Source organism: Lampris incognitus, chromosome 1 (assembly GCF_029633865.1).
Source record: "Lampris incognitus isolate fLamInc1 chromosome 1, fLamInc1.hap2, whole genome shotgun sequence".
NCBI lineage: Eukaryota > Metazoa > Chordata > Actinopteri > Lampriformes > Lampridae > Lampris > Lampris incognitus.
The window spans coordinates 123,168,143-123,195,473 of NC_079211.1; the positions used below are offsets into that span (position 1 = coordinate 123,168,143).

General features: G+C 44.1%; 1 protein-coding gene across 1 annotated transcript in view; it reads left to right on the forward strand.

Annotated features, from left to right (window-relative positions):
• Positions 1-27,331, forward strand: part of ank1a (ankyrin 1, erythrocytic a) — a 134,456-nt gene that overhangs the window by 61,696 nt on the left and 45,429 nt on the right. The window contains exons 3-22 of the mRNA XM_056281302.1: positions 14,173-14,274; positions 16,489-16,587; positions 16,710-16,808; positions 17,203-17,301; positions 17,418-17,603; positions 17,835-17,933; positions 18,044-18,142; positions 18,259-18,357; positions 18,572-18,769; positions 18,907-19,005; positions 19,117-19,215; positions 19,326-19,424; positions 23,371-23,568; positions 23,738-23,836; positions 23,959-24,057; positions 24,186-24,383; positions 24,571-24,669; positions 25,872-25,970; positions 26,905-27,003; positions 27,121-27,213. Coding sequence (XP_056137277.1) covers positions 14,173-14,274; positions 16,489-16,587; positions 16,710-16,808; positions 17,203-17,301; positions 17,418-17,603; positions 17,835-17,933; positions 18,044-18,142; positions 18,259-18,357; positions 18,572-18,769; positions 18,907-19,005; positions 19,117-19,215; positions 19,326-19,424; positions 23,371-23,568; positions 23,738-23,836; positions 23,959-24,057; positions 24,186-24,383; positions 24,571-24,669; positions 25,872-25,970; positions 26,905-27,003; positions 27,121-27,213 — 2,361 coding nt within the window. The remainder of the gene's footprint in view (positions 1-14,172; positions 14,275-16,488; positions 16,588-16,709; positions 16,809-17,202; positions 17,302-17,417; positions 17,604-17,834; positions 17,934-18,043; positions 18,143-18,258; positions 18,358-18,571; positions 18,770-18,906; positions 19,006-19,116; positions 19,216-19,325; positions 19,425-23,370; positions 23,569-23,737; positions 23,837-23,958; positions 24,058-24,185; positions 24,384-24,570; positions 24,670-25,871; positions 25,971-26,904; positions 27,004-27,120; positions 27,214-27,331) is intronic.

A 27,331-nucleotide genomic window follows, 5' to 3' on the forward strand; every position in this document is an offset into this window, starting at 1 on the left:
TGTTTTTGGAGCCGTGCTGCGACTGCGAGCCAAAACTGCAGAGCTTACTCTTGCCACCAGAGGGCCATTATTCCAAACAGAAAATGGTATAAGCTCAAATAACAATATCGACATACTGGATACCAAAAGTATCAAACCTTGGATTTTTTTTGTACCAGTGCTTTGAATACACTTGTAGATTTTCCGTTAAATTTCCACACATTTCATCTTAAATTGGAAATATTCATGCCCTTTAAGATATTATAAATTGTTCTGAAATAATAAAAAGCCATTATTGCTTTCTAATTTGGTTATTATTTGCAATACTTTAAAGAAAACTGCATATTCAACTTATCAATGCATAGTTATTGTGTTAGAGACAAGAAAAGTGAAGGCCATGGGGGAGGAAAGAGTGAGATGGGTCGAAATGAAGGGAAGCGAATGGAGTGTCTGTGTTTATGTTGATTCCTCCCCCAGCATTTCAACTCTGGCCTCAGTTTAGGAAACATCAGGAGCCGGGTAATAAACCCCCACAAGGCAGCACACGTGGATGGCTGTGCTCCTTTATCCTGCCAACAAGAAGGGCAGGGGATGGGGTCTAGAGGGCACTTCTGTTTCTAACCTAAATCAACCCTGTGACAAAACAGGACGACATACTAAATCAGGACCTACAACCTGCCTTACCCACACACTGAGACAATCAGTACAAGTCCAGGCTTTCTCTGCCTGTACTCGCTCCCTCCGTTGTGACAGCGAGTCATTGTCATTATTACGTCCCTGCTTTAATGAAGGGTGAGTCCGTGTCTCGTGTATTATCTCTTGCTGTCCCACCTTCCCACCGGCTTTTAAAGAAAAAGGTGAACAAATAATTCACCCCTCTGTAATTGGAAGTAATCTGAGTTTTTTTAAAGCAATATCCTGTCATTGCCCCTTGATAGATACCACAAAACCATCATTACCACTCGCTTCATTCTGCTAAACTTGGACGAGGTCCTGTCTTTTTTTTTTACTTTATAAGATAACGTCCATCTTTCCAGGTTATTTCCCCTCTGCAGACCAAACTGACGGAGGTTGGATAAGGTTGACGTTTTTTTTTCTTTTTTTTTCTTTTTTTTTTCTCTCTCCTATCCTCTTTAATGGAAGACCACAGAGTAATTTGTCATGTCTTTATGGACATTAGTGGCTGCATTCTTTGGCAGGGGAGCTCTCATCTGTGTCTAAACCTGAGGCTGCAGACAGGAGAGGAGAGCCACGTGATGTTTTCGCCCAGGTCACGGTCCAGTGCCACTAAATAGTTTGTAGCCCCCGCTCTACATTGTCCCCCCCCCTTCCCCTCTTCTACAAGCATTTATCTCTCTGCATGGTTTTGGCAGTGATGTGCTTTTCCCAGCATTTAGCCAGGAGAGGGAGAGAGGAGGGGAGAGCGAGAGAAAAGGAGACCTTTTCAAGTGAGGAATGACGGACGCTTTATTAGACGAGGCAGGGCCTTTTGAGAGGCTGGCCCCTCAGCCCCCCCACCACCACCACCCCCTCCACACACACTGTGTGTCTGGCCCATTGTCACAGGGCTGTGGCAGTGCCCCCCCGCCAGGCGCTTTGTCACTGTAAGTCACCTCACAGACTATAACAGGCCGCCTCTGAAAAACACACCCATTCTCCACAGTAGCATTACGCTATGCTGTTATTGCCCGGGTCCATAAAAAACAAAACAAAAAAAAAGATTGTCTGCCTGTCACGAAACATCCATGAGATGCTGAAATGGGCGTGACATGCAGGGAAGAAGGGACAGCAGAAAGGAGGGATCAAGTCAGGACACAACGGAGCAGCAACAAACCATGAGAGAAGGGTAGAGAGGTTGTACAGGGTGGAGATAGAGAGGAATAAAGAAAGCATCATGGATGATAGAGGACATGAAGGATGACGAGAAGGATGAGGGAAATAAATAGAACATGGAGAAGTGGGGGTGGTGAAAGCAGGAGGGTAGAGGTTGGGTGTGGGGCAGAGTTTTGTGAAAAAGTAATAAAAAAAAGTAGCCAGAAAGAAAGATGCAGAAGTGGCGAGCAACCAATGGTGAGGCTAAGGGGCACCCATTTGTATTTTGGCAGTGTGTGAAATGTGTGTCTTTAGATACAGGCAGCATTCCTCCAGAGATAAACCCCTGGGCCCCCCATCCCTTTACCCCCACCCTTCCCCGTCTCTCCTCCCACCACGCAGGACCCTGCTTACTCAAGTGTGTGTGTGTGTGTGTGTGTGTGTGTGTGTGTGTGTGTGTGTGTGTGTGTGTGTGTGTGTGTGTGTGTGTGTGAGTATGTCTGGGTTGGAGTGTGTGTGCGTGTTTACGTGGGACGGGTCTGTGTACCCACTACTCCAGCTCTTGCAGGGGGCAACAAAAAGACAGTTGTGTATTTGGGAAAGTGGAAAGAGAAGGAGAGTGGAGGGCCAACAGGCATGCCTGTCCAGACCGTCACTTTTGGAGTGAGTACCAGAAACTGTTGTTTTCTTCCACCTCATCTACTCCTTCTTTCTCCTATTTCATCCCCTCTCGCTCTCTCTTGCTCTCTCTATCCCCATCTGTCACTGTCTCACTTCGCTGGTGCCTTGTTTGCAATGGTTTGGCCATGTTTAGCCACCAACACTCAGGTTGGATTTTCCACAGGTTTTATGCACCTGCCAATGCTCCCTGTACTCGTCCCTTCACCTCAGCCAATACTTCTGTCACAGTACGTTCGATGTTTTCTGTCCTCCAGTTTAAATCCATTTTCCTTATTTACTCTGTCTCTGACATGTGAATATCGGTGTATTATTGTTTACCTTTCCGTCCAGTGTGTTCCGGCTCATTGTTTTTCATTGAACACATGCCTGTCTGTTTGCTCAGCTCCCACTATGTCGCTCCTCATTTCTGTCCCTCCACTTCAGCTATTTGGACATTTCCTCCTGACTCTGCTTTTCAGTGCCTGGTCTCCTTTTCAGACATGGATGTAGCCTCGTCTTTCTGACTGACATTGACAGGGAAAAATGAGCAAGACAAAGCGACAAAAAGAGGGAATGTCAGACGGAGGACATGGAGATGATGAGGAAAAAGAGGGTGCGCTCATTGTAAACACAGGCTCTCGTCTATGAGGAGGTGATGTACCACCCATGTTAAGCAGGCTCCTTTCTGAAGCTTTCAGTAGAGGACCTCATGATGAAATGGGATGATGGGGCCCAAGTGAAGAAATGTAGCAAATGTCAATGTTAAGTTATTTTCTCATCACCTTTAAATTGGAGTAGGACCTCCCCTCTTTAGATTTATACCAGAGTTAGTCTTCCACAGAAACACGAGGGGTGGGAGCCCAGTTGCTGGGGAGTTTCTTTGAGGGTTGTGGCGGGTGTACATCCGAGATTAGCAAGTTGTGCATAAGTTTGTGTGCATGGGCGTGTGTCCCATTCTGAATTCCCCTCTAATCTTGTTTTTAACGTCATTTGGCCTGCTGTTTGTTAGCCAGATTGTAGGATGTTTACAAGGATTAGTTGACGGTGAATAAGCCAATAGCCGGTAAAGTGATTAGTTGGTCGTTAACGAGATCCTCGAGAACAAGCAGAGTCACTGAAGACTACAGCCGTTACATCCTGTTGAACCATACGACTTGGCAGCTTGCAGCAGCGTCAGTATTGCCACTGCCGCGTTGAAGAGTGCCCATCTGGCTAAGTCATATACTGTCACATTCACTCTTAAAGTCGTACCGTCTCAAAACAAATGAGAAATTGTGCCAGTGACATGGGACTGAAACTCCCTTTCTTGCATTGCAGGTTTATTTGTATTCAGGGATTCTAATTTGTCTCATCTTGAAACAAAACATAGTAATGCAAACTAGTCCAGTAGTACAAAAGGTCACTTGCATTGTTGAGATTCTTAAAAACGTCAGTTTGCAATGGAAACTGGTGAACTTATGTTACCACGTGAACATATATCTTCTGATATTAGGAGAAGGTAGGAGTCAGTGCTAGATGATTAAATAATATGGATTTATATTTATTTATTTACCAATTTATACATTCATTTATTGCAGCCTGATGCTGATCTCACAAGGATTTACATGGGGATGATGAGGACATGGCAAGTGAAATGCATATTGTGAGGTTTTAGATGATGCAACCTGAAGAATTGCACAACCTGCATCAGTACTTCATGCCTCTAAGGATGAACTGCAGTCCGTTTTTATTACAGCGCCACCTCATTCTGCTCCCCTCAGGATCCAATGAACTTTTAATGAGAAATCATAGCACCTCATCTGTTCTCTTAAATCTCTTTTTTTAATGCATTTCATTCACTCTGGAAATATATTATGAATGTTTTCACTCCCTCTAAAGTGAAGAGAGAGCTAACCAATGGTCACCTAAAATAGCTGAAAACGTCCATGTATAATTGAGGGTGACAGGCGACTGGCAACTGCCCACAACACCTGCACTCATTAAGAGGCTTTCTGGAGCTCTTCTTTTATTAGGTCTGACCCTTCAGAGACATTTAGACACCGGATATTCCTCCAGGGGTAGTCAGTTAAATGCTTTGGTTTAACTGTGATCCTCTTTTATTTCACAAATAGCAAACTTTGAACATGTCTAATGTCGGGTCACTGTAACTATATGCTAAAAGTAGTCAGGTTAGTAGCAGTTAAAACAACCACCAGTTTGTACAGTTGCTCTTGTCTACTCTTTTCCCCACTGACCTTATTTAGTTTGAATGACAGCTTTTGTGTTTTCATGAAGTAAATTAGAGCGATGTTTACCGATACCCCCCTCCCCCCTATTCTCCATAAGCTGCAGCCCCTATCTCCGCCGTATGGTTCTCCCTCTCTTTATCATCCCACAAAAGGTCTCAATAACCATGACAATCTCATCTACAACTGCAGAGTCTATGGAGGGTGCAGATATAAAGAGACAGTCAATGAGTAAGACAGGGAGAGACAGTGGGTTACAGAGGTGGGGAGTGTGAGAAAGTAAACAGTAAGAATGGGCCGAGATGCCCCTTCAGATACGGGGGATTGGAAGCGGATAGATAGACAAAGAGATGGTCTGAAGGTTGGACAGAAATACACACACATAGATGTGCAACAACTCCCTCCCATAGCCCTGGGTGCTTCCTGTAGAATGTGTCCATAGCCGAACTGTCCCATTGGGTCTCGGGCTGACTGACTTTGCACCCACTACATCACGATAGCTGCTCTGCCCCTCAGCCACTCCAAGCTTGCTGAAAGTTTACAGAGCGATAGAAGGCAGAAGGGGGGGAAAAGGGGGGGGGTGAAAATCAATTTCCAGGACAAATGCAAGTCAGCAGAACAGGGTGATAAAGTAACTGGTTAAGCCTCCTCTGCAGGAATTTCCATATTCAACGTCTTGTGCCTTGGATACAGCTAGTATGCAACCAGTACAGAAAATGTCCAGATCTGGTCTGTGTTTAGATTCGAATCAATTTCGGGTGAACATGTTAGCATCTATGAAGGATTTATCACACTTTTACAATTATGTGTTGTTTAAAGCTCAAGAGAGTCTGCACCAGTGCAACCACAGCAGTGGTTTGGATAAACTGAACGTGTGCGCCTTAATTTCACCTTTCTGCTGTGTATACAAATAACTGTTGTGGCATTTAAGATATTTATGATTTGCACCTGGTGCTGCGACTGCAAATTCATGTTGTTCCATGTGTTTGTGTGTGTGTGTGTGTGTGTGTGTGTGTGTGTGTGTGTGTGTGTGTGTGTGTGTGTGTGTGTGTGTGTGTGTGTGTGTGTGTGTGTGTGTGTGTGAGAGAGAGAGAGAGAGAGAGCGAGAGAGCGTGAGCGCGAGAGAGATAGAGAAAGAGAGAGAGGGGTTTGTGTATGATTGTACATCCAATTTCTGGGCATCTTTCTGTGTCTCGCTGGACTCTTTCATTTTTAAAAACTCTCACATTATTAGGGCTAACTATTTGCTGAACTTCATCAATGTAGAATTGCCCAAAAAACTACCTCATGTTCTCATTCAATGAAATGGATGAAGGATTTTATATCTAGTCCTCATCAAAGCAGTCATGTCTTTCTGTTTACCAGCAGAGTGAGACCTCTTTAGTCATAAACTGAACTGTCTCTTATTGACATATCTGCATTTCTTAAACTTCGGTTGGTGGCCCAGGATAGGTCAAAGGTCAATTTATGGTAGTTGCATATGACAAGAGTTCTAGCTTATATCAATCAGTACATGTACAGTAGGTATTAAAGTTTAAACAAATATTCGATTAGATAACAAATATTGGTCTAGTCTCCAATGTTTTGGAGTAGCTGTTTTGTGTTTATTTCACAGGAAAAATAGATTAGATAAAATGTACCGAAATTCAAATTTCTATTTGCTAGAATTATGTTAAGCAACAGTACCTTGGATTTGCATTTTCAATTTATCACAGTTATAAAAATACATAACCTAAAATTCGCCATTTACTTTCTTTTATCTAATAAATTATGAAAACCAGAAAACATAGTTATATTTACATTATATTAAAGGTACTATCTGAACAGGTCTTAAAATCACACAAAAGGATTTTACCAGCATGTTTCAAGAATAATTTACTCATCAGTAACTATGTAAGATTATGTATCATGATTAGATGATATTTATCTTGAGTTATCTTAGTTATTTCATCTTAAAAAGAGTGTATCTAGAAGTAAAATAAAGCTTTTTGTGGAGAACTACTTTAAGTGGTTTTGTCGAATAATTCCATGATTAAATTTAACAAGTTACGCTTCAGACTAGATGGTATATGCAATTTAACTTGTTTCAAGATGTCTGGTCTTGCAGGTAAACAAGTGATTTTATTTTGTTTCAAGTAATTAAGTCAATTTATTTGTATAGCCCAATATCGCAAATTACGAATCTAACCTAGTTGTAGTATCTTACTACACAGACAGCTTGTTTCGGGGACTTTCTTATTCGAAAAATGTTAAATTTTGTTTCAAATTTGAAATGGTATTGATTCTTTGGTTTATAAGCACATGAGCTTATGACTTGTAAAAGGTTTATTTACTTCATAAATATGTGTGTGGGTAGGCATGCATGCGTGTCTGTGCGGATATTTGCTCGTGTGTGCATTTTTTCTTGGCTTGTTTACTTGAATTTATTCACTGTCAATGTATCATTGTGTACAGGCCATATAGAGGGCAGGCTCAGTGCTGATGGTTGCATCCATGCCAAAGCAGGTCAGTAGTCAGACGCATATGTCAACCTCACACAAAACCCTATAGGGACCAGTGAAGAAGGGGGCTCCTTCAAGATCAATAGCCCAGCCACTGTGCCTTTCCATGCGCAGAGAGACTCTGACATGACAGCTCCATGCAGGCTCTTTGGCTATGGTTACACTTGTCGTTTTAGTGTGATTTTTATTATTTGATTTTGAGGAGAAGGATTACGTCCAGTTCTGTCCAGTTAGTGCCACAGGAGACACAACAGCCATTTTCAGGTCAAATGAGCTCAAATAGCAACAAGATCTGATCTTTAGTCATATCTCAAAAATCACACCACAATGATATCCTTATCAATGTGATGTGATTCTCTAATTTGTACTTCATAGATAACTCATAATAATAATAATAATAATAATAATAATAATAAATGATTCTAATTTGTCCCCACCTCCTATGGGGAGGTATTGCTATATTGCACCCATCCAAGAAAGCCCCACACTGTCATATCTCCTTCAGGGCATTATTTCTGCACATCCCTCAACTCTCTGTCTCTCTCTCTGTCACACATAGAGGAACATTTAATTCTACTCAACATTAACACACACACACACACACACACACACACACACACACACACACACACACACACACACACACACACACACACACACACACACACACACACACACACACACATTCATACACAAACATCACAGTTGCAAAGTTCATTTAATTCCACTCACCATCCAAGAACACCACCTCACACATACATACACACACAGACACATGCCTGTGCGAAAGTAATCATGCCTCATCTCAGTTAGGTGTCATACCCTCCACTAGGCTACTGTGTGCCACAGTATTCCCCTGTGGAGGATTCTCATTACTGGGATGCTAATCTTGGACATGCTCACTCATAGGCAACCACACACACATACACATTGAATTTCCACACACTACATTCCACCAATAAGAAGGTGATGTCATTCTGTCTGCTGCAGAACGAAATGTTATGACTTTAACTTCAGTTCCCTGAAGGCGAGTAACGAGGTACAGCATATATAGTATACGATAACACGCCCCCTGCATGGCCTGACTGTAGACATCCTCTATTCACGCCTTTATGGCAGATGATCTATGGTGACATATGTGCGGTTCTGCCTACACATATACATCCTTCACCACGGTCATCCCTTAGTTCGATAGCTGCTCAGAAATGAGCCCAGCTGCGCAGCAGGACAACCTAGTGTTGTACCTCATTTTTCTTCTGCAGGGAACAGAAGTTATAGTAATAACATTTCGTTCCCTTTCAGTTGATTCACTTGGTACAACACATATAGTATGGGACATGTATTCATGCCCTGCAGAGCAGCCACCCAACTGGAGTCAAACCTCCAGCACCATAGTACATCATAGACCCAGCAGAAAGGACAGAGTTGGCCTAGAAAGGGGCTGTCACATCCAAATGGTAAAACCAAACAAAAGTATGCAGTGATGACGGGTTGGCTGCAACAAAGATATCACTTGCAGATGCCCCTTTAAACAAAGCCTATGATGTTGTAATGCCCCTTGAAGAATGTGCCCTCACACCATTAGGCAACAGAAGAACTCTGCTGTTGTAAGCCAGGGAGACAAACAACTGGTCGCATAAATGAACACTCTTGAGTGCAGTCTATGTAGGTGTGTAGCACATGCACAGAACACAGGAAATGCAACCTCCTCCGCTCCTCAGATGCAGAAGGATTGAGACAAAAGCTCAAGAGCTCAAAGGCCATAGAGCTATAGGCTGAAGGGATAATCTTAGGCAAATATGCCGCATTTGAGCACAATGTAAGCTTGGAGCCATCCAAAGTAAACTGGTACAAGAGGGATGCACAGATAAAGCATGAAGGTCTCCCACCTGCTTTGCGAAGGTCAAAGCGAGAAGCAGTGCAGTCTTGTATGAAAGAAATTTCATATCTGCAGACTCAATGGGCTCAAATGGGGGACAACAAAGGGCCTGAAGCACTAAAGCCAAATTCCATAAAGGGGCGCTGGATTTAGCCACAGGCCTCAGCCGATGGACTCCCTTTAAGAAACACATGGCAAGAGGGTTAGTGCCTGGTGTCACACCATCAAAGCCAACATGACAGGTAGATATAGCTGCCAAATAGACTTTAACATGTTTTTGGTGGGTGTCGGGCTCCACCAAGGTTGTCCCTTGTCTCCGATTCTGTTTGTGATATTCATGGACAGGATCTCAAGGCACAGCCAAGGTGAGGAGTGTGTCCGTTTTGGGAACCTCAGAATTACATCTCTGCTCTTTGCAGATGATGTGGTTTTGTTGGCTTCATCCGAATGTGACCTCCAGCGCACACTGGGGCAGTTTGCAGCTGAGTGTGAAATGGCCGGGATGAGAGTCAGCACCTCCAAGTCTGAGACTATGGTTCTGTACCGGAAAATGGTGGATTCCTTCCTCCAGGTTGGGGATGAGTTGTTGCCTCAAGTGAAGGAGTTCAAGTATCCCAGGGTCTTGCTCATGAGTGAAGGTAGGATGGAGCAGGAGATTGACAGGTGGATTGGTGCAGCATCAGCAGTAATGCGGACATTGTACTGGACCGTTGTGGTAAAGAGGGAGGTGAGCCGGAAGGCAAAGCTCTCAATTTACCAGTCAATCTTCGTTCCAACCCTCATCTATGGTCATGAGCTTTGGGTAGTGGCCGAAAGGGTGAGATCGCAGATACAAGTGGCTGAAATTAGTTCCCTCCATAGGGTGTCCGGGATGTCATCATTGTCATGGCAAGCAGCTAGCTCAAGCTGCAGTTGGCTAGCTCTCTCAGAAGGCTCCGGCTCAATCTCGGCTAACCCCCTCAACGTACTCCATGTGGTCAGCCCAGTTACCAGCAAGGACTTCAACCAAAAATTCTTTGCTATCAGACACAGATGAAGCTAGGTCCCTTGACTCTGAGTGGAGGGGTTGGTGTTGTGTGATGGTAGTCTTTCCCCAGAACTTTCTCCACAAACACGACCCACATATCTAGTGTTGAACGCCAGAGCTGGTGACAAAACGCACAGGACTCAAACTCAGTTAATTCTCTCCTGGTGTGGAAAATACCAAGACAGACGGGACATGCCTCATGCTGGTTCTTGTCATGCAAAGAGAAGCTGCAATCCTGAGGACAGGGGCGAACAGAAGACTCTTCTTTACCTGTTTAGTCTTGGTGCTCATTCCGAAACACAAAGCTTGAGGACAAAATACACTCAAAATTAGTGCTCCGTGGATAGCTGGTGGCTAACACCAACAGAGGCTGCTAAGCTAACTTCAAGCTGGCAGTAGCCTATTGGAAAAAAACAGAGCTAATTAGCTGTAGTTAGCCTTCTCAGCATAGGTCTTCTTAGTGGCTATCGAACTGAGGGATGACTGGTGATGGATGTATATATATGTGCAGGCAGGACCTCACCTGCATCACCACAGATAATCTGCCTTAAAGGCATGACTAGAGGTGTCTTCAGTCAGGCTACACAAGGCTATGATATCCCATACTATGTATTGCAGTGAGTGAATCGTCTGAAAGGGAACCAGCAAAGTAAGCAAATCATAGAGTGAGAGAATTCCTGTAAGTGAAGCAGAGAAATGACAGAAGCATAGAAGGAAATAAACTAATCAGAAATGAAGGCAGGAGGTCAGGCTAGCCTTTGTTTTCCTTTTGCTTTTTGGACTGTGATGAGGAAAGATTTTATTTGGTAATGTGAGCTTCATTATGACTTGTACATCACTGACTTAACCTGCGAACAATGTGATACCTGTTTTTCTACAGTGTTTTCGTATTACTGATATTAATGGTCTTGCTGACAAGCGGGTTATTGTCTGTTTCTTTTGTTCCACACAATTTGATTAATGTGCCTGCTCAGTTCTCCTCAGCCCCAGAGCCCAAAGCCTGTCTAATCATTATGGGAATAATGAGAAAGGAAACACATTCATCTAAATCACACTGGGAACCAAGCAGAGGAATCACCAAAGAATATTTTTAGCTTTTTCTCTCATTGGTGTCTATGTTTACACAACTGTGTATGCCTGTGTATGTATGTACATTTATGTGTATGTACATGTGTGTCCTAAGTAGGAGATGGGTGTGGTCTCCCAACTTCCTTATCTCACTGCACCACAAACTCACTTCTTGACCATACACACGTACACACACAAACACATATGTATAAAGGGAAGTAGTGCACTCATCAATTCCACTCAATCAAATTATATGATGTATGCAGTCACACTTTTTAATGAAGTTGTATATGGATATCTTCCATGCAGAATTAGATTCACTTTTAACGTGTGTATATTTGTGCGTGCGTGCGTGCGTGTGTGTGTGTGTGTGTGCATGTCAGGGTGTGTATGTATTTTTTTGCATTGATGATAGGTGATTACTTTCACACAAATGTGTGTGTGTATGTGCGTTGGTGTATGCATGGGTACTTCTGTTTGTGGCTATTAAAGGGTCGGCAATGGATTGGAGGTGTGCTGGGGTCAAGTTTGCTGTTCTGCAGCCCTCTGGAGGGAGGGGAGGAATTGGGGGCTGTTGCTTTTCTCAGTAAACAAGAAGAAAAATGAGGAGAGAGAGCATGGTAGTACATAAAGAAGAGGGAAGCCATGGCTGAGCAACACTGCCTGGTCACTGTGAGTAAAACAGTTTGACTGAGATGCTGTGCTGAGCAGAATACCAAGCAGAGCGATGACAAAACTTACATTCATTTTATAGTTTCTTTCATTATATTATATATTTATGTGCATTATTTTTATGCTACTTTTTGAAGGATCTATTTTATGCGGGTCAACAGATTTAAACCTTCCAATTGTTACTGTAAATGAAACTGTATTTAAGACAAAACTTTGCTTTGGTGATTGTGTTTTCCAGTGTTCTCGTGTTGACATTTAAGTTGGTCTGTGTTTTATCTTGCCTGTGTTTGTGTGTGTAGCACAGAGGGTTTGCTCTGAAGAGTATGCAAACCAATTTACCATCTCTAATGACGACTGAGCCCTGCAGTAGTAAGCTTTCTAACGTCTTGAATCAGGAGAATACAATAAAATAGAAGAGAGCATAATGATACACACCAGGTGTCTTTGGGCAAATAAATTTGATGGGAAAACGCTACAAAAAAGAAAAACAACATTTGTAGGGGAGGCACAATGACTGAGAGGCAGTTGATTCCCCAGGAGTCACTTTACTTCCCACAAAGTAGCCAGATTTATGTCTGTAGTGAGCGGGCAGTGGGAAACCATAGGAAATTAACAAGATGAGCTCCAAGAGAAAGCACTGGCACCTTGTCTCAGACTAATCCTTCATACCAGAGAGGATAGGAGAGGAGAGAGAAGAGGAGAGGAGAGGAGAGGAGAGGAGAGGAGAGGAGAGGAGAGGAGAGGAGAGGAGAGGAGAGGAGAGGAGTAGTGCAGCTCTGCTGTCATGAGGACCTATCCTGCTGTCACAGGGACATGCTTGTCAAGATTTGCTGCTTAAGGCGGATTAAAATAACCTTTTTTTAAATTTCCTTCTCGTTTTTTCCCCCCTCCTCATCATTCCCTCTCCCTGGCTAAACTCTTTTTAAATGGACCTCTCCCTTTAAACAGTTCTGTGCCACTGGTGTCACACTGAGTGTGGGTTTGTGTCATTTGTTGCCATGCCTCCACCTTGGGCATGTGGTCCTTTTCTGCTCTTTACCCAGGCTCGCTGTCAAAAGAGGGACAGCAACCGACCGAAGGCACCGTGCGATTCAGTAACGGGTACATTTTCAGTCATCCGCGACAGCAGTGTGCGTCTTTGATTGTGTTTTGTGTTTCAGCCTTATGTCAGAAAATGCTGTCATACAGCGCCTCAAATCTAGCCACACATGCTATGGCTGATAGGATGAGGTGTGTGAACAGCTCCCTGACCAAAGTGTTGAGATGGCTTGCACGATGAAGAGGAAAGTGTGACAGGAAGGGAAAGCCGCAGGGAGAGAGAAGAAATGGAAATTAAATGGAAAAGTGGAGGGTTTGCTGCAGTAGCATTTCTCCCTGTGGCTCTCTTACTCTCTCTCTCTCTCTCTCTCTCTCTCTCTCTCTCTCTCTCTCTCTCTCTCTCTCTCTCTCTCTCTCTCTCTCTCTCTCCCTCTCTCCCCTTCTCTCCTCCCTTGCTCTCCCCCTGTGCCGCATGAGTGATCCTGTTTCAGCAGAACCCCTGCCTGGGAGAGGCATGCAGTCCTCAGACACAAACAAAACAGACAAAAGCACTGGGCATGCCATGTGCTGGACCATGAGCAAGGACAGCCACCAAACTGTCTTTTCCTTTCTCTCTTTTTCTTTCTCTCTCACTCTCTCTCCGTTGCACTGTGTTTCTGTTTCTCTCTGTCTCTCGCTCTCTGGTTAACTCATGCACGCAGAGTAAAAACTGACTCAAGTGACTAGAGGGCAGAGAAGATGCACCAGAGACTATCAGCGTTATCCCCCTTGTCTCATCACCTGGGCATAGGGGGGCAGATAGACAGCAGTGGACTCAAGTTTGGAGACTTGGAGGAAGCAGGACAAGGAGACTTGTATAGGTGGTCAAAGGGGAGTCTGTCTATACTCCAACCACTTGCATGCTTTCCTGCCTAGCCCATGAATATGTGCATGCACACGCGCGCGCGCGCACACACACACGCACACACACGCACGCACACACACACACACACACACAATGTAAGTCTTTCACACTTAAAAGCCCTCATCTATAATGCCAGTGGGGTTAAAATATTCAAACGGCACTGTCCAAGGGACAACGGAGCAACGACATGAGAGGAAAACTGACGGAGATGCTGTTTTCCTACTGAAAAGCTTGTAATCCTATAAAATGCTTGCCTGCTTTTTTTTTAAATTAACGAAACTGTCTCCCCATCTCCCTCTCCATCTTTCTTTGCTTCGTCTCCTCTCCCACCACTTTATGTGTCTCACACTCTCTCTTGTACCCCTTACTACCCCCCCTCCCTCTCTCTTTCTCTGTTTTGCTTGCAGGCTGATGCTGGAAACAGTTTTCTGCGGGCGGCCCGTTCTGGCAACCTAGACAAGGCCTTGGACCATATCAAAAATGGCATCGATATTAACACAGCCAATCAGGTGAGAGAGCTGCATCTAACCCCATATCATATTGAATTGGAAGTAATTTCTGCAGAGATGGTCAAGCTCCAGTAATGATCAGTCAGTGATGTTGACTTAGGTCGGCCATCTCAGTTTAGCATTCACATCAGGCCATTGATTGTATTAGACCGTAGTTCAGGTCAAGAATAGTAATGTGTGAATGAAAGTTGCAAAACATTAGCTAAATGCACTTTAAAAGGCACTGCAGAATGAGTCTTTTCTCCCTCCAGATCAGATCCCAACTGAAAACTGCCTACTGCACTCAAGATAAAGAACAAACCCTGAGCCTAATGTATTTTAAAGATGGAATATGTTACACAATTTGAGCCAACACTTGGTGAACATTGAGTTTGAGATTCTACACTATTATGAATCAGTGCAGTGGAAGGGTTGGCAGGGATTTTTATGTGATACAGTCTTTGCAAATGTCATGTAATGTTATGGTGTGGGATCAACTTGATGAACAATGTACTCTGTTGTGCTCAAATACTATCTGAATGTACTGCTATATGTTGTACCTTCATTTTTTATTTTCAGTGTGTGTTCCCCGAGTGTCCCATATGCATGATATTATGTCTATAAGTTTATTGAAGTGTCGTCGTGTTTTCCAGTGCCTGACTATGAATTGTATGTGCATAATCAGTTAGACAGTTAATCAGGAGTTCTGAGGTAGCAGCTAGTGTCTACGGGGTCTCTTGCAAAGGTATTATATAGGGAAGGGGTCTCTTCTTTGACCCTTCCTCTCCATTCTCCCTCTTTTACCCTCACTGTTTTTCCCAGGCTACTTGTGGGCTGAAGGCTGTTGTCCATAGGCAACTGCTACAGGTCCAAGTTTGTGTACATTTGTTTTGTGTGTGTGTGTGTGTGTGTGTGTGTGTGTGTGTGTCCTCTAGCTCATTAATCTAATATACTCATGGTTTCCTGACCATTCATACAGGCTGAATCACACAGTTAATGCTGTGTTATAATGCTTCTGTCAGGATTTGTATGAGGGGTCCACATAATATCCCCTTTTAGAGTGACTTTTTTTTACTTGTTGATAGCTATTACCAGTAACTCCCCTAAAGAAATTAAGAGAGACACCCTTTGGACAAAAGTAGCACTACAGCAAAAATAAAACTATAAACTGCAAGCTACTACAATATACTGAAATCTCGTTAGTGACATGACATCATTTTTATCATTCCTATTTCCATGATATGCTATAGCACGTATCAGTTGTGTAAATTGTGTCCTTGTAGTTGTTTTGGTGTGGAATGTACTTCAGTTAACTATTGTGGTAAATATTGTGGTGCTGATTATGTGATTGTCTTCTGTTAATGCAGTTTTGTTGAAATTCAGGGAGGTGTGGGTTTGATGGGAGTTTGGCCGGTTGACGACCGAGCCGTGGCAGTCATGTGTCTTTCTCCCTCACTGGGTGAATACCCCTGCCATGGCTAAGCTCACCAGACAACCACACTGCCTCCTTTCCCCTCTCCCCCTAATTGTCCCTCCCACAGTCCCTCACACCCTATCCCTCCATTGTGTCTTCCTCTCTGCTTTCCTTGTCAATCTAACCATTTTCTACACAAGCCTCGATTTGACTTTCTTTTCCGTTGTTTTCTGCCCTTTTCCTTATATTCCCTCCGTCATTCCCCTCTGTCTCTCCTTTCGTCTCGCCCCCCCTTCCCTCCCTCTCTTCTCTGTCTACAGTAGAGTGATGGTGTGCTGTGGTCTCCCTACTCAGAGGAATAATATCAGTGGTGTGGGAAAGGTCCAACCTCACATGTCCTGTGCGGCTGAAGGAAGGCTGTGTGAGGTCAGACCTATCCCACACGGCTTGTATTCTTCCCAGCCACGAGACCAGCGGCCTTCCATCCCCCTCCCGTCCTCCTTCTCTCCTTGCTATCTGTCATCTTTAATCAAATGACAGTGTTTCCACCCTGATCTTCATCCCCATAGATATTGGTGTTATGGCTAATGACTGCCATAGACATTGGTTTCTAAGGGTACTGCATGTGTGGTGTTCCAGTGTAAGTATTTGATTGTTTTTCTTGTGTTGACTCGGTTGCATCTGCCTCTTTGTAATGGTAGCTCTTTGGGATATTACACGTGTTATAAGTGTATTTGTGTGTTTTAAGATACAGTGGTAATGTAAGACAAGGTGTGTTTAGGACTACAACAGTGTGAGGCCTGCTCTGTTCTCTCACCTAGAATGGGCTCAACGGGCTGCATCTGGCCTCTAAAGAAGGCCATGTCAAAATGGTGCTGGAGCTTCTCCATAATGGAATCGTACTGGAGACCACCACAAAGGTACGGCACTCTACTGCAACACTACTGGTATCTAAACTGCATTTAACCCATGCAGGAATTCATGTTGACCGCTTATTCTCTGTCTGTCTCTCTCTCTCTCTCATTTATTTATAATTAAACAGAAAGGGAACACTGCCCTGCACATTGCAGCCCTGGCAGGGCAGGAGCAGGTGGTCACAGAGCTGGTTAACTATGGGGCCAATGTTAATGCTCAGTCCCAGGTCAGATTCTCAGTGGTTTTTCTCTTCCTTCTCACCCAAGACACTCCGTAACACAGCTGTACTCAGAGAACCGACTCAGACTGCAGCTTGCTGATACACCTGTAGACGTTCACTTGTGAAATCACAATATTATTTGCAGTTCTGTATGCTAACATCTGTCTGTATTCCTACATTTTTCTGTGTTTGGGCTTCCTCTGTGTGTGTGTGTGTGTGTGTGTGTGTGTGTGTGTGTGTGTGTGTGTGTGTGTGTGTGTGTACCCCATTATGTGTATATCTGTCACCATCCTATTGTGTGGCCGCTGCCGCCACTGTGCTTGTTACTCTGTTTTGTGTGTGTCTGTGTGTACACGTGTGTGTATGTCTGTCTGTCTTTCCATGTGTCTGCCTGAAACAGAAGGGATTCACTCCACTCTACATGGCCGCACAAGAGAATCATTTAGAGGTTGTGAAGTTTCTTCTGGAGAATGGAGCCAATCAGAGCATTCCAACTGAGGTAACTGCCGACAGAGATTTATTCACCCAGAAATCTTCCAAATTCCCCCTCGCCTGTCTCACTGGTTCATTTGCTTTGTTTTCTCCACCCTTATTTCTCCCCACTGTGTGATCCAGGATGGCTTTACCCCTTTGGCCGTGGCTCTTCAGCAGGGACATGAGAATGTGGTAGCCCTGCTCATCAACTACGGCACCAAGGGCAAGGTCCGCCTCCCCGCGCTGCACATTGCTGCACGCAACGATGACACACGCACAGCCGCAGTGCTCCTGCAGAATGACCCCAACCCTGATGTACTTAGCAAGGTATGTACGTATGCATGTATGTGTGTCGTTGTATCTTCATGTGTCTCTTAGTGTGTGTATACAATAGGTAGCAGTGACTGTGTGCTCAAATGTAGATGTCTAAATTTGATTGATTTTCATTTTATCACCAAGGATAGTAATAGCATTCTGTTAGAAACCACAGCATGGTTCTTTAGTTTTAGAGGCCTCCCTGATTCAGTTGCTCTCTCTCCCCTGTGTGTGTCCTTGCAGACAGGATTCACACCTCTTCACATTGCTGCACACTATGAAAACCTGAACGTAGCTCAACTGCTGCTCAACAGAGGAGCCAATGTCAACTTCACCCCCAAGGTATTGTATGACTCATCCTTGTCTAATGTTTATAGAAGGTTAAACTTCTGTCTTTTCCTTTCTGTTCTCACTGCCCATGCCTGTCTAACTGCATTTCTCTCTCTCACTAGAACGGTATCACACCTCTTCACATTGCATCCAGAAGAGGGAATGTCATTATGGTCAGACTCCTTCTGGACAGAGGGGCTCAGATTGATGCCAAGACCAAGGTGCTTGAGACATCTATCCTGCCTTCCCTCCTTTTCTTCATAAACTTATTCTCATGCTCTGATACCCATCTGCGATAGATCTGAACACTAAGTCAGTGGTTGTTCTTTCCTTGCAGGACGAGCTGACCCCTCTGCACTGTGCTGCCAGAAATGGACATGCAAGGATTATAGAGATCCTGCTGGACCATGGAGCCCCAATCCAGGCCAAAACTAAGGTATGCCAGCCGGAGACAATCAAACCTGAAACTTCCTCTTGCTCAATGAATTTTATTTTTAAAAAAAACCTGATGGATTTTTGAGAGTATTGTTAATCTTACAGCGTGGGGGATTGTTTCTCAGAACTGAAATTAAATCTTCTTTATGAAAGGGTCCACACATTATCTAATTTCGATGGATTTTTTTCCTTCCTTGCTCTGCTGTCCCTTGCAGAATGGCCTGTCTCCAATTCACATGTCAGCCCAGGGGGACCACATGGACTGTGTCAAGCTGGTGCTGCAGTATAATGCAGAGATTGATGACATCACACTTGACCACCTTACTCCACTGCATGTGGCAGCTCACTGTGGGCACCATCGCATGGCCAAAGTACTACTGGACAAAGGGGCCAAACCCAACTCCCGGGCACTGGTCAGTGGAAAACACACAAACACACACACACATATTTAGACACACAGGCAGATGGACAGACACAATAGTTGTTTATTAGTACAGATATACCAAACCTGTTGCTTTGTAGTGATAGAATTTTTTTTCTCTATTTTCAGAATGGCTTTACCCCACTGCATATTGCCTGTAAAAAGAATCACATGCGAGTGATGGATCTCCTCCTCAAGCACTCTGCATCACTAGAGGCCGTGACTGAGGTAAAGGAGCAAGAAGCAAGATATGGAGGAGAAAGGCAATGTGTGGCATGTTAATTGTTCATAAGCAGTGCACAAAATCACTGATTTTGTTCTTTTATCCTTTCCGAACAGTCTGGCCTGACCCCCCTGCACGTAGCCTCATTTATGGGTCATCTCAACATCGTGAAGATCTTGCTGCAGAAGGGAGCATCCCCCAGTGCCTCCAATGTAGTAAGTATCCCCATTTAGGAACTACACACCAGCATCTTTGAACTAGCTGAGCATCACGGTGTTTTTGTTACAGTGACTAACCCTGTCTTGTCTGCCATTTGTCTGTGAAGAAAGTGGAGACTCCCCTCCATATGGCATCTCGGGCAGGGCACTGTGAAGTGGCAGAGTTCTTACTGCAGAATACAGCACCAGTAGATGCCAAGGCCAAGGTTAGGATCTCACACACAGAACATACATACACAAAAGGGTATGCATAAATATAAAGATTTCTTAAACTTTAAACATATACTACTACTACTTTCGGCTGCTCCCGTTAGGGGTCGCCACAGCGGATCATCCGTTTCCATTTCTTCCTGTCTTCTGCGTCTTCCTCTGTCACACCAGCCACCTGCATGTCTTCCCTCACCACATCCATAAACCTCCTCTTTGACCTTCCTCTTCTCCTCTTCCCTGGCAGCTCCATATTCAGCATCCTTCTCCCAATATACTCAGCATCTCTCCTCCACACATGTCCAAGCCATCTCAATCTTGCCTCTCTTGCTTTGTCTCCAAACCATCCAACCTGAGCGGTCCCTCTAATATAATCGTTCCTAATCCTGTCCTTCTTCGTTACTCCCAGTGAAAATCTTAGCATCTTCAACTCTGCCACCTCCAGCTCCGCCTCCTGTCTTTTCGTCAGTGCCACTGTCTCCAAACCATATAACATAGCTGGTCTCACAACCATCTTGTAAACTTTCCCTTTAACTCTTGCTGATACCCTTCTGTCGCAAATCACTCCTGACACACTTCTCCACCCACTCCAACCTGCCTGCACTCTCTTTTTCACCTCTCTACTGCACTCCCCGTTACTTTGGACAGTTGACCCCAAGTATTTAAACTCAAATGCCTTTGTCACCTCCACTCCTTGCATCCTGACCATTCCACTGTCCTCTCTCTCATTCACGCATAGGTATTCCGTCTTGCTCCTACTGACTTTCATTCCTCTTCTCTCCAGTGCATACCTCCACCTCTCCAGGCTCTCCTCAACCTGCACCCTACTCTCGCTACAGATCACAATGTCATCCGCGAACATCATCGTCCATGGAGACTCCTGCCTGATCTTGTCCGTCAACCTGTCCATCACCATTGCAAACAAGAAAGGGCTAAGAGCCGATCCTTGATGTAATCCCACCTCCACCTTGAACCCATCTGTCATTCCAACCGCACACCTCACCATTGTCACACTTCCCTCATACGTATCCTGCACCACTCCTACATACTTCTCTGCAACTCCTGACTTCCTCATACAGTACCACACCTCCTCTCTCGTCACTCTGTCATAAGCTTTCTCTAAATCTACAAAGACACAATGCAACTCTTTCTGGCCTTCTCTATACTTCTCAATCAACATTCTCAAAGCAAACATCGCATCTGTGGTGCTCTTTCGTGGCATGAAACCATACTGCTGCTCGCTGATCATCCTCTCCTCTTAACCTAGCTTCTATTACTCTTTCCCAAATCTTCATGCTGTGGCTGATCAACTTTATACCTCTGTAGTTGTTACAGTTCTGCACATCGCCCTTGTTCTTGAAAATCTGTACCAGGATGCTTCTTCTCCACTCCTCAGGCATCCTCTCACTTTCCAGGATTGTGTTAAACAATCTAGTAAAAACTCCACTGCCATCTCTCCTAAACATCTCCACAGCCTCCACAGGTATGTCATCAGGACCAACTGCCTTTCCACTCTTCATCCTCTTCATAGCTGCCCTCACTTCCTCCTTGCTAATCCGCTGAACTTCCTGATTCACTATCCCTACATCATCCAACCTTCTCTCTCTCTCATTTTCTTCATTCATCAGCCCCTCAAAGTAGTCCTTCCCCCTTCTTAGCACACTCTCCTCGCTTGTCAGCATATTTCCATCTCTATCCTTGATCGCCCTAACTTGCTGCACATCCTTTGCAGCTTGGTCCCTCTGTCTAGCCAATCGGTACAAGTCCTTTTCTCCTTCCTTAGTGTCTAATCTGTCATACAACTCACCATACGCCTTTTCCTTTGCCTTTGCCACCTCTCTCTTTGCTTTACGCTGCACCTCCTTGTACTCCTGTCTACTTTCTTCATCTCTCTTACTATCCCACTTCTTCTTTGCCAACCTTTTCCTCTGTATAATTTGCTGTACTTCCTCATTCCACCACCAAGTCTCCTTGTCTTCCTTCCTCTGTCCTGATGACACACCAAGTACCTTCCTAGCTGTCTCCCTCACTATTTCTGCAGTGGTTTTCCAGCCATCTGGCAACTCTTCACTACCACCCAGTGCCTGTCTTAACTCCTGCCTGAACTCCACACAATAGTCTTCCTTCTTCAACTTCCACCATTTGATCTTCGGCTGTGTCTTCACTTGCTTCCTCTTCTTGGTCTCTAAAGTCATCCTACAGACCACCATCCGATGCTGCCTAGCTACGTTCTCCCCTGTCACCACCTTGCAGTCTCCAATCCCTTTTAGAGGGCGCCTTCTACATAAGATATAGTCCACCTGTGTGCACTTTCCTCCACTCTTGTATGTCACCCTGTGTTCCTCCCTCTTCTTGAAGTATGTATTCACCACAGCCATTTCCATCCTTTTCGCAAAATCGACCACCATCTGTCCTTCCACATTTCTCTTCCTGACTCCATACCTTCCCATCACCTCCTCATCACCTCTGTTCCCTTCACCAACATGTCCATTGAAGTCCGCTCCAATCACCACTCTCTCCTCCTTGGGTACCCTCTCCACCATGTCGTCCAACTCACTCCAGAATTCTTCTTTTTCGTCCATCTCACACCCAACTTGCGGGGCATATGCGCTGATAACATTCAGCAATAAACCTTCAATTTCCAGCTTCATACTCATCACTCTGTCTGACACTCTCTTCACCTCCAGCACGCTCTTGACATACTCTTCCTTCAGAATTACCCCTACCCCATTACTCCTCCCATTCACACCATGGTAGAAGAGTTTGAACCCACCTCCGATACTCCTGGCCTTACTCCCCTTCCACCTGGTCTCTTGCACACACAGTATGCCTACCTTTCTTCTTTCCATCATGTCAGCCAGCTCTCTCCCTTTACCAGTCATAGTGCCAACATTCAAAGTTCCAACTCTCACCTCCACATGCCTACCCTTCCTCCTCTCTAGCTGCCTCTGGACATGCTTTCCCCCTCTCCTTCTCCTTCACCCAACAGTAGCATAGTTTCCACCGACACCCTGCTGGTTAACAGTACCGGTGGCGGTCGTTGGTAACCCGGGCCTCGACCGATCCGGTATGTAAGTCTTATTTATGATCCGCATATTTGATTTGGCAAAGATTTTACGCCGGATGCCCTTCCTGACGCAACCCTCCCCATTTGTCCGGGCTTGGGACCGGCACTAAGGATGCACTGGCTTGTGCATCCTCAGTGGCTGGGTTTAAAACTTTAAACATATATTTGAGGAAAATAATATAAAGCTCATGATGAAGCTCATTCTAGCATCTCTGCAACCAATGGGGGGGGGGGGTCGCATGACCCTCAAAAATAAGAGGGAACGAGCATCCCTGAACCAAGGGGAGGGCCTAAGAGTACATCTGTCACCATCTTACAATGCTGTGATTGCAAACATTCCCAAATCCTCTGTGAATAGTACACATGGCCATTGAAACTCAAGTTAATGGTCACGCCCATGTTTGCATATGAAACTGGTCTTTGGTTTCGGTTGTTATGCAACTGTATTGTTTATAAGGGTGGGGATACCTGCAGTCAGTTTAGACTGAAGACGCCACTTAGATGAGTGATGAAACGTGTCTGTCAGTAAACATATCCAGACGAACTGATTCAGACTTCTTTGATTTTCTTACCTAGATTATTGAGCATGCATCAAGGCGACCCTTGAAAATTATTTGTTAAATCAATAAGTACAGAAAGAGAGTGTAAAACATTGATTTGCAGTAGTACTTCATCCCTGCCAACTGGAAGTAGCTAAACACAGCACACCAGAAGCTCAATTTCATTGATAACATGACTATTACACTAGTCTTATATAACTTTCGAGATCTGTTGTTCTCAGGGAAGCTTGGAAAGTCTTGAAGGTCATATCAGGTCACATTTAAGGTCACATTTAACATCATGTATGTATGGTAATTATTCCCCCCTCTTTCATCAAGGATGACCAGACGCCGTTGCATTGTGCATCTCGAATGGGCCACAAAGAGTTGGTGAAGCTGCTGTTGGATCACAAAGCCAACCCTAACTCAACCACCACGGCGGGGCACACACCCCTACACATAGCTGCCCGCGAAGGCCACGTACACACCATACGCATCCTACTTGACATGGAGGCTCAGCAGACTAAGATGACCAAGGTAGAGCCTGTCTGCCTACCCTACAGTCCTCTATGCATTGTCTCCCTAATCATCTCTTCCGCTGATACTGTGGTTTCTGTATTTCAGAATTATGCAGCTATAACGTGGTATTTCCCATCCTTACTTTCTTTATCTATATCTGTCTTTATGTCTGTTGTTGCCTCTGCAGAAAGGCTTCACTCCACTCCATGTGGCCTCCAAGTATGGCAAGGTGGATGTGGCAGAGCTTTTGTTGGAAAGAGGGGCTAATCCTAATGCTTCTGGCAAGGTAACAGTGGAAACATATAAGGGACATGTCTCAACTGATTAGGGTTGGTTGAAGTGTGATAGATAGAACAATCTGCATGGTGTACTGAATTGGGGTTAATGTGTGTTACCTTTACATTTTAGAACGGTCTTACTCCTCTACATGTTGCAGTTCATCACAACAACCTGGATGTTGTTAACCTGCTAGTCAGCAAAGGAGGGTCCCCACACAGTGCAGCCAGGGTAAGAGAAAAAGATGCTCACACCCACATACATATGCTCACACCCGCATGATCCACGCTAAGTGGACTATTGTCATGAATGCATAAAACATATGCACACACTGTTAATAATACATGTCCTTGTTGCAGAATGGCTATACTCCCCTCCACATAGCTTCCAAACAGAACCAGGTTGAGGTGGCCAACAGCCTGCTGCAGAATGGAGCATCTGCAAATGCTGAGTCACTCCAGGGTGTCACACCTCTTCACCTGGCCTCACAGGAGGGACGGCCAGACATGGTCTCCCTGCTCATTTCCAAACAGGCCAATGTCAATCTCGGCAACAAGGCAAGAACTCCAGTGATGTTAATGGGATGATGGGAAAGCGTGCTCATAAAATGGGTCCATAAAGGCAAAGCAATAAAGATTGGAAAATTGTACATTTGTGATATTGTATTGAGTGTTTTGTTTTTTGTTGTTTTTTTGTCTTTTCCAATGTATTTGACGTTTGCTTACTGATTTATGTACCCCCTAGAGTGGACTGACCCCACTCCACCTGGTGGCACAGGAAGGACATGTTGGCATTGCTGATATTTTGGTGAAGCAAGGGGCCTCAGTTTACGCTGCAACGCGGGTAAGTCCATTTCTATGCAAATGGGACCTGCAATCAGCAAAATAACCAACATATCCAGCAAGGTGGGGTCAGAGTGAACACATTTCACCATGAATTAGTTATTCTATCACTTGAATCATCTGAACTAGATGTAATCTTCATTAATTTAGAAACCGCTAGTATGATTTAATGTTTAACAGTGGAGGCTGCTGTCCACTTGGAGCCATGGCAGATAGAGTGTCTTAAGAGCTGACCTTTCATCCCCTGAGCAAAAATAGCCTGGCAATCTCAAAGCACAGGTTTATGTTACCATCAATACATGACCTACCCTCAGGGTGGCTAGGGGTCCCACAAGACCTTTAGCAGGTGCATAGTGTAACACTACAGTGTTTGACATGGGAGAGTATTTAATAGTATCGGATACTATTGGATAGCGTTAGTGGGTCAAATGTTATAGTAATGTGTCTTGGTCAAAAAGAAAACTTGAAATTCTAGATTTGATAAAATTCAATTTATGAAAACGATTATTGTCTGTCTTGTGTAATGTGTTAGCTACAGATATACTGTACATGCAAAATAGAGATGGTCTCATTTTGTTCATGGTCAATATTTTCCTCTACTTATATGTTCTTGCAGCTATTCTACTACTCTACTACAGCTTTTTCCTGACACGGGTGCATTTAATTTTTTTTTTTCGTTTTTTTGTTTTTTATTTAACCTAACCACCTAAATTCACGAATCCTTGGGGTCACGCCTATAATCAGCACCACCCTTTAATCAGATAATATCTCTGGCTTGGTCCAGAAAGCTGGTGGTATGTTAGTAGATTTTGGTACACTTCCCATTTCCCATTTTTGAACCATTAGATTATTTAATCAGGATATCCAGCCATCCATTCATTATCCAAACTGCTTATCCTTTCACAGGGTTGCGGGTAGCTGGAGCCTATCCCAGCAGTAATTGGGCAGCAGGCAGGGAGACACCCTGGAGGCCTGTCCAGGGTGCAAATCCCCAAACAGCATTAGATCTGCACGTTATAATCATTTTCCATTATTTTTGAATCACATACATTATATACATTACATCTGAGGTGATTAGCAATGATTTGCAGCGCTGGCCCTAACTACATCTCCCGACCCCATCAAGGTTTGGCTAAAGACATATTCTGTTCCTGGTCTAAGTTCAACCGTGATGAACTTTTTTCCACTTTTTTCCCCTCTCAGATGGGCTACACACCCCTCCATGTAGCATGTCACTATGGCAACATCAAGATGGTGAAGTTCCTACTGCAGCAACAGGCCAATGTCAATAGCAAAACAAGGGTGAGCGCCCCCTCTGTTCACTGATAAAATTACAACACGCCAAGTTACACTGTCTCCAGCCCAATCACCAGCAGATGCATCCATCCATCCATCCATTAGCTATACTCACTTAAGCCAATTCAGGGATGTAGGATATTGGTGTCTGGCCCAGCAGGCATTAGGCAAGGAGCATGGAAATACACTGGACAGGTCAACAGTCCATCTCAGATCCCACACAGACTCAAATTCACCTAACATGCATGCAATTGTACTATGGGAGGAAACCAAGTAAACTCAGGGAAAACATGCAAATCCATGACCTTTTTGCAACAGCACCAACCATTTAGCCACCATGCCACCCCCAGTAGACACAAATAATATGTACTACACAGTTAAAAATCCTATACATGACTGCAGTGTGGCTGTTGAAAAATATCACTGTACCACTGTCTTAAAATGTACTGTTTAAGTCTTTGATACAAGGACTGACTGGCCAAACATAAGTCTTATATTCAGTGTTAAGCAGTTTTTTGTTTTTGTTTTTTTTGTAGATGTAGGGGGTGGATGTAATTTTGGTTCATGATGCAGCTTCAGCACAAGAATGTTTTAGAATCTATTTCAGTAGGTGTTGAAATTTAAAAATAGCTCCTATTTCAATATTTATATAGTTATATGTGATCGTTTATGCTGTAATTGCAATTTTATTTGTTTTTCTGTCAGCTAAGCATTTACACCAGCAGATAGCTTTGAGGGGACATACTGCATAGATGTTGTTTGAAGAACATTTGCAGCATTTATAAATGCTGTTGTGCAAGAAATCAGTATCATTTTGTAGAGATAGATTAATGAAGTTCTGAAAAGCTTATTTTCATTCCACCATCTCAGTAGTTCAAGAATGCATGCAAATCCATCCACAATTTTAATGGTTCAGTCAAATTTTGTCTCTCCCCATCAGGTCGGTTACACCCCTCTGCACCAAGCAGCCCAGCAGGGACACACAGACATAGTGACATTACTGCTGAAGCATGGAGCTCAGCCCAATGAGATCACAGCAGTGAGTTTAACTCTAGCTTCTTCTGCCTTATCATTCCTATTGTCTATGTGCTATGAAAGTGAGCTGATGATCTGACGATCAGTCTCATAACACTCTGTGCTTCTCTTCTTTTGTTAGAATGGCACATCTGCCCTGGCCATTGCAAAGAGGTTGGGGTACATTTCTGTGATTGATGTCCTAAAGTTGGTCACCGAGGAGACAGTTTCCATGGTGAGAAGTTCAATTATTTGTGTGTTTGCGGTCTGAAAATAATTTCATCATTTACTGTGATGCCTTTGATGATCATATGTAAATAAAACTCAAATTGTGCCAGCAACGGTTTAAAAAA